The sequence below is a fragment of the Thalassophryne amazonica genome, chromosome 11 (assembly GCF_902500255.1).
Source record: "Thalassophryne amazonica chromosome 11, fThaAma1.1, whole genome shotgun sequence".
Taxonomy (NCBI): Eukaryota; Metazoa; Chordata; class Actinopteri; order Batrachoidiformes; family Batrachoididae; genus Thalassophryne; species Thalassophryne amazonica.
In genome coordinates this window covers 11,786,520-11,794,339 of record NC_047113.1, presented here as the reverse complement: position 1 = coordinate 11,794,339, position 7,820 = coordinate 11,786,520, and the positions used below count along the sequence as shown (strand labels likewise).

The 7,820-nt window shown below is 38.3% G+C and overlaps 1 protein-coding gene across 1 annotated transcript; it reads left to right on the top strand.

The window, feature by feature from the left end:
• Positions 1–6,543: 6,543 nt before the first annotated feature.
• Positions 6,544–7,448, top strand: LOC117520224 (ankyrin repeat and SOCS box protein 12-like; the record flags this gene model as incomplete). Its single annotated transcript, XM_034181536.1, is given in 3 exon segments — positions 6,544–6,931; positions 6,934–7,098; positions 7,195–7,448. Coding segments are annotated over 3 exon segments (699 nt in total), but the record flags the coding sequence as incomplete, so codon positions are not given.
• Between the last annotated feature and the right edge of the window lie 372 nt (positions 7,449–7,820).

Below are 7,820 nucleotides of genomic sequence, written 5' to 3'. Positions count from 1 at the left end.
GTCAGAGGTGGACAAGGCTGTCCATTTTCATTTGAGGAACACTGCAAGGATTAGACCTGTCCTCTCTACAGTAGATGTCGAAATAATGATTCATGCCTTTGTGTCATTAAGAATCCACTGCTGAAATGTATCCTAGAAAATCACAGTTTGAAACGTTGTTCATGTATTTGGCACAGTGTTGTATAGTAACGAAGTAAAAATACTTCACTACTGTACTTAAGTACGTTTTGGGAGACTTTGTACTTTACTTGAGTTTTTTTAAATTCAGCTTACTTTCACTTTTACTTCAATACATTTCCGACCTTAATTGCATACTTCTACTCCGATACATTTTCTATTCGCCATGCCGTTACTCGTTACAAACAAACAAACAAACAAAAAATACAAACACACGTGAAAAAGTCGTGTTTTCACCCAGAGACACCACTGATTACTAGTGACTGCAATGAAGTCAGGCCGATTAGTCATGAGGCATGTCCAGTAGGCTTTTTTGCAGTTGCGCACTTGTCAGGAAAATGATCATTTCTCTACATTGATTACAGACCTGCAGTTGTAATCAACTTTTCTGCAGCACGGCTTTGCTTTGAACCTTGAACAAATCTAAGCAGTGAGTCGCAGGTCAAAGCAGTGCTTCAATCTACGATTCGTGGATTTTATTTCGCTTTATCCTAATTTTTTCCCGCTAAAACCCTGAAGAGCATATGTCTGTGAGTAATATTTAATATTTTTATGTTAAACCAACCTGTTATGGTCTTCTGAAACAATTGATAGATGTATTTTATAACTTAAAAACGGTCCGATGCTAACGCGTTAGCATGTCCATGGCGTTTTCAATGTTAAAGTTAACATTAAGCTGTTCGCATCAGCACGTTTGTGTTGATTTGTTTTCTGTATAATTAATGGCTCAGCGTTTGTTGGCGTAAAAGAGTCAAATTGTAATTTTTTATTTATTTTTATTCATATATTATAGCAACCAATAATAGTCTACATAATAGACAATAATAGTCAATAATAATAGACTAATAATGTTACATACAATTTTAGAGAAAGAGGCAAAAGAACATAATGAAACAAAACACAACAGAAAAGATAAAACCATGTAACAATGAAAAATAATACATATAGAAATAATTATTCCCTTGGTCAGCCATGGTTTATTTACTCTTTTCTTACTAGTTTTTATTAATTTACAATTTTTATTTTATGATTTCATCAGTATTTTCATGAATGAACTATATGCTACATTAACGTCACCGACATAAACCTCTTCCCATTTTGATTTTTAAGATCATAATTTAATGCCTGTAAGGCTTTTTAGGACTTATCTCTTTTAAAGTTTATAACAGGTTTTTTGTACCTATTTTTATATTTAAATATTGAAAAAACTGGTAAATGATCACTGAGATCTGTCATCAATACCCATTCTTAATAATTTCATCTGTTCTATTTGTGAATATATTGTCAATTACAGTTGCACTTTGCGATGTAATTCTGGTTGGTTTTGTTATCAAGGGGAATAAACCCAAGCTATTCATTGAATTCACAAAATCACTTACTCTTTGTCAACTGGAGCTTTCCACATTAACATTAAAGTCTCCACACATAGAGAGCGTTTTGTTTTTGATTTGATGGAATAATTCTATTATTTTATCTGTAAATTTCACAACACAAGAGTCTGGTGCTCTGTATACACAACTGATTAGAATATTTTTAGATGTTTCATGTACAATTTCCACTGTCACAATTTCTATGACATCATCTATAACTGTCATTTCTTCTACAATTTTACATGTCAGATCTGTTTTTATGTACAAAGCAATACCTCCACCTTTTTTTCTCTTCTATTTACAAAATATAACTCATATCCCTCCATTTGAACATCAGCCATGAGGTCATTTTTAAGCCAAGATTCTGTGATTGCAACAATGCTGAATCTATTTTTAAACTGGTTTAAATCATCTTTTATTTTTGACATTTTATAGTACAAGCTTCGAATGTTTATATGTATGAGTGACAGGGTATCTTCAGTAATTTTTTCACTATTTAACTGTTTTTCCATATAATACTCACAACCAATTGTAGTCAAGTCAAATATACTTTCATCAATATTGGTGTCTATGTCATTATTTTATCATCTGTTTCCATGTTTAATCTGATTTTTTGTTGGTCATACTACCAACTGACGTCATATTATTTGTCTACTCAGGTCTGTACTTTGTAAGGTCCTCCATGTCTCTGATTTCTATACCCTTTGTTCCTTCTTTCACTCTGATCCAAACCCTACAGTTCCAGACCCATGTCAAATCAAATCAAATCAATTTTATTTATATAGCGCCAAATCACAACAAACAGTTGCCCCAAGGCGCTTTATATTGTAAGGCAAGCCATACAATAATTACGGAAAAACCCCAACGGTCAAAACGACCCCTGTGAGCAAGCACTTGGCAACAGTGGGAAGGAAAAACTCCCTTTTAACAGGAAGAAACCTCCAGCAGAACCAGGCTCAGGGAGGGGCAGTCTTCTGCTGGGACTGGTTGGGGCTGAGGGAGAGAACCAGGAAAAAGACATGCTGTGGAGGGGAGCAGAGATCGATCACTAATGATTAAATGCAGAGTGGTGCATACAGAGCAAAAGAGAAAGAAACACTCAAGTGCATCATGGGAACCCCGCTAGCAGTCTAAGTCTATAGCAGCATAACTAAGGGATTGGGTTCAGGGTCACATGATCCAGCCCTAACTATAAGCTTTAGCAAAAAGGAAAGTTTTAAGCCTAATCTTAAAAGTAGAGAGGGTGTCTCTCTCCCTGATCTGAATTGGGAGCTGGTTCCACAGGAGAGGAAGCCTGAAAGCTGAAGGCTCTGCCTCCCATTCTACTCTTACAAACCCTAGGAACTACAAGTAAGCCTGAAGTCTGAGAGCGAAGCGCTCTATTGGGGTGATATGGTACTATGAGGTCCCTAAGATAAGATGGGACCTGATTATTCAAAACCTTATAAGTAAGAAGAAAGAATTTTAAATTCTGTTCTAGAATTAACAGGAAGCCAATGAAGAGAGGCCAATATGGGTGAGATAGTTCTCTCCTTCTAGTCCCTGTCAGCACTCTAGCTGCAGCATTTTGAATTAACTGAGGCTTTTCAGGGAACTTTTAGGACAACCTGATAATAATGAATTACAGTAGTCCAGCCTAGAGGAAATAAATGCATGAATTAGTTTTTCAGCGTCACTCTGAGACAAGACTTTCTGATTTTAGAGATATTGCGCAAATGCAAAAAAGCAGTCCTACATATTTGTTTAATATGCGCATTGAATGACATATCCTGATCAAAAATGACTCCAAGATTTCTCACAGTATTACTAGAGGTCAGGGTAATGCCATCCAGAGTAAGGATCTGGTTAGACACCATGTTTCTAAGATTTGTGGGGCCAAGTACAATAACTTCAGTTTTATCTGAGTTTAAAAGCAGGAATTAGAGGTCATCCATGTCTTTATGTCTGTAAGACAATCCTGCAGTTTAGCTAATTGGTGTGTGCCCTCTGGCTTCATGGATAGATAAAGCTGGGTATCGTCTGCGTAACAATGAAAATTTAAGCAATGTTGTCTAATTATACTGCCTAAGGGAAGCATGTATAAAGTGAATAAAATTGGTGCCTAGCACAGAACCTTGTGGAACTCCATAAGTAACCTTAGTCTGTGAAGAAGATTCCCCATTACATGAACAAATTGTAATCTATTAGATAATATGATTCAAACCACCGCAGCGCAGTGCCTTTAATACCTATGGCATACTGTAATCTCTGTATAAAATTTTATGGTCAACAGTATCAAAAGCAGCACTGAGGTATAACAGAACAAGCACAGAGATGAGTCCACTGTCTGAGGCCATAAGAAGATCATCTGTACCTTCACTAATGCTGTTTCTGTACTATGATGAATTCTAAAACCTGACTGAAACTCTTAAATAGACCATTCCTCTGCAGATGATCAGTTAGCTGTTTTACAACTACCCTTTCAAGAATTTTTGAGAGAAAAGGAAGGTTGGAGATTGGCCTATAATTAGCTAAGATAGCTGGGTCAAGTGATGGCTTTTTATGTAATGGTTTAATTACTGCCACCTTAAAGCCTGTGGTACATAGCCAACTAATAAAGATAGATTGATCATATTAAGATGGGAAGCATTAATTAATGGGTAGGGCTTCTTGAGCATCCTGGTAGGAATGGGGTCTAATAGACATGTTGATGGTTTGGAGGAAGTAACTAATGAAATAACTCAGACAGAACAATCTGAGAGAAAGAGTCTAACCAAATACCGGCATCACTGAAGCAGCCAAAGATAACGATACGATCATTTGGATGGACAAGACTAAGAGTCAAGCTTTCAATGAATTAAAGATCTGTCTAGGGTTTTGATTAATTATAAGCTGGAATGGAAGATTGCTGCTAATCCTCCGCCACGGCCCGGCTACGAGCGTTCTGGCAGTTAGTGTGACTCGGGGTGTTGACTCATTTAAACTAACATATTCATCCTGCTGTAACCAGGTTTCTGTTAGGCAGAATAAATCAATATGTTGATCAATTATTATATCATTTACTAACAGGGACTTAGAAGAGAGAGACCTAATGTTTAATAGACCACATTTAACTGTTTTAAGTCTGTGGTGCAGTTGAAGGTGCTATATTATTTTTTCTTTTTGAATTTATGCTTAACATAGATTTTTACTGGTTATTGGTGGTCTGGGAGCAGACCATGTAGCAACAATATGTTTCTGTTTTTTTAATAGTCTTGCTTCCCTGGCAATATCTGCATTTTTTTTCGTTAGATGCTCATTTATATATACATTTGTTCCTTTCAGATTCTTTGCCTGTCGTAATATTCATTTTGTATTTTCTGCTTATAATCGTATTATATTTGATAGTTTATTTTTACTGTCTTTGGATGGAATTGTGTGACAGTCTGAATAGTAATAGTAAAAATAAATCACAGTAGCCCACTGTATCAAGACAGTACCGTACTGTATTAATCTACAGTAATATTCCTGAAGATTTCACACTGTAAATTTACTGCAATTAGTTGAAATTAATTTCCTGCAAAAATACAAGAAATTTCTAACTATGAAGCTCATGACAAGAACCCACACACAACAATCTAAAATGACAGAATAAAAAACATTTATTTATTGTTGCAGTTCTCCCTGAATTCTTTGTTCAGCTTTTTCTTCAAAACGAATGTCCAGTGTAGCATCCACAGGACGTCAGATGCAGCCTGAAAACCATCTGTGGACCTCAAGCTCCATTTTACACTTGAACTCCTCCACTTGGGCCAGTAAAGGTGAAGCTGTAGAAATGGTAGTTACACCCCTATTCCACAGGGCGACATTCCTTCCCGTTTCATCCCGAACAGCAAATCAGGGAACATTTGAAGCACCACAGTAACTCTTTGATTCATCTTTTGTCAATCTTGTACAAACTTGGTATATGCATTAGTTACGGCCATCATCAGCAACCAGTTTTTAAGTAGGGGTGAAATTTTCAAGCTGTTCAAAAATTTCATCCCGAATTGACAAATCTGCATCATTACATGGTCACCTCTGGGTGTTTGTAGTTTTAACAGCTTCAGTCGTGTTCAAACATCTTTAAACAGGGTAGTTTTTACACACACACACACACACACACACATATATATATATATATTATATATATATGTGTGTGTGTGTGTGTGTATATATGTGTGTGTGTGTGTGTGTGTGTGTGTGTAACATGTTTTTATTGCAGTATATGTCAAGGTTGTGGTTTGTGTTACACATTCTGTTTGGTTTTTAATGTTTGCTTAATTGCCCTGGACATCAGCAACACTGTGAGCAGGGTATTGTGTTCAATGGTACAGTATGTGTGTGTCTGTGGACAAGATAAATTAAAAAAACGGTTGAAGGGGTTTCCTTCAAACTTGCTGGGTATATTATTTGCTTACATATATTGAGGTGACTACATTTTGGAGGAGTGTGATCAGAAGTCAAGGAAAACATGATGATCTAAAGCATATATTGATCAGCAAAATATATGCAACTGATTGGTATGAACTTCAAAATCAAGTCAACTAAAAGTCATGTGATAAAGTCATACATAGTCAACAAGCACCATTACTGACATATGTGTTCTTACTGTATGTTGTGGTGTGTAGCGTGCGCAGGGTGCGCATCACCCCTCTGATAACTTTTGTACTGTTCTTGTAAAGTGTGTAATGTGATTGCAATAAATATCAAGTACACCTCGGACCTGCTCTGGTGTTCCAAGTAAAGAACAAGGGAGCAGCCGAGGGTACTTTATAGAATATAGTTAAGTCAAGAATCTTCTGCCACAGACTGGAAGCCTACGCAGGATGTACCCTGCCTCTAGCCCACTGAGCGCTGGGATAGGCTGGGATAGGCTCCAGCTCCACCGTGAGACTTACGTAGCTGGAGTAAGCACATAAATGAAGTTGTATTTTTAAAATGAAGTTGCTGTGATTGTAAATAAATTGGGTACTGCCTTGATTGCTGCCTTATTGTTAAAAAGCATTCCTGTGTTTGGACTCAGATTGACAGCCTGGATGTGAAGGCCCAGACGCCTCTGTTCACAGCTGTCAGTCGGAAACATCGGGACTGTGTAGTCACTCTGCTCAAGGCTGGAGCCGATCCTAACGGCAGCCAGCACAACAGCTGCTCCCCGGTGCTCACTGCCGCCCGGGAGGGCGACGTGGACGTGCTCCGAGAGTTGCTACAGTTTGGAGCTGAGGTGGATGTCAAACCTAAAGTACCAGAGTGGGCTTCCAACGCCAGCACCTGCACAGGGCCCCTCTACATGTCTGCAGTGTATGGACACCTCGATTGTTTCAGGCTGCTCCTTCTCCACGGAGCCAACCCGGACTATAACTGCACCGATCACAAGATGCTGGCCAGAATAAGCAGCCAAAGACAGTTCTGGAAGCATGCCTCCATTACGGCTGTGGGGTGGAGTATATCCAGCTTCTCATAGACTTTGGGGCAAATGTGTACCTGCTGACACTCACCACCGATAAGACAACAAAGCAGAATGAAGCGGTGGCTCTGTTGCTCAAAGAAAGAGGTGAGACTTCGGTTTTCTATGTTAATACTACACTGTGCAAATCATAAAAGAGGAATATCTCAAAATGATCAATCTTGTGTTTGTTTTCTGCACCAGTTTGCCCCAAAACACTGATGTCACAGGCCCGGCTAGCAATCCGAAGATACATCCCCTTCATTAACAAGGAGCCTGCTGTGGACAGTATGGACATTCCTCTGATTCTGAAGAACTACTTGAAACACATCTTGTCTGATAACATATAATGCTCAGGCTAGGACTGATTCATTCAGATCCATAAGTAATTGGACAGTGGCAATTGTTGTGATTTTGCCTCCGTACATCTCCTGGCCAGGGTTTCAGTTTAAACACAGTGAAGATGTGTTGTATTGTAGACTTCAGTTGAATTCATGGGGTTTAACAAAAATATCAAACAAACCATTTTGGAATTACACTTTTATACACAATGCCTCCATTTTCAGAGCCCATAAGGGCGAGCTTAATATAACAAGAATTCTTATATAGGCAAATTCCATAGTGTGGAGTTAGATGGGATGCCAGGACAACACAGGTTACTTCCCCAGCCAAAGCCGGGAACCCATGTAGCCTGAAACATACACCTAGAACTGAAGCCAGGTCTGTACATTTGTAGTCCACTCTTAGTCCCCAGAGCCCCTGTTCTGTTCTCTTAATACAAGAAAACAGCCTTCTGACAAACTGGCAGAAATTTCACTTTTTGCATCATG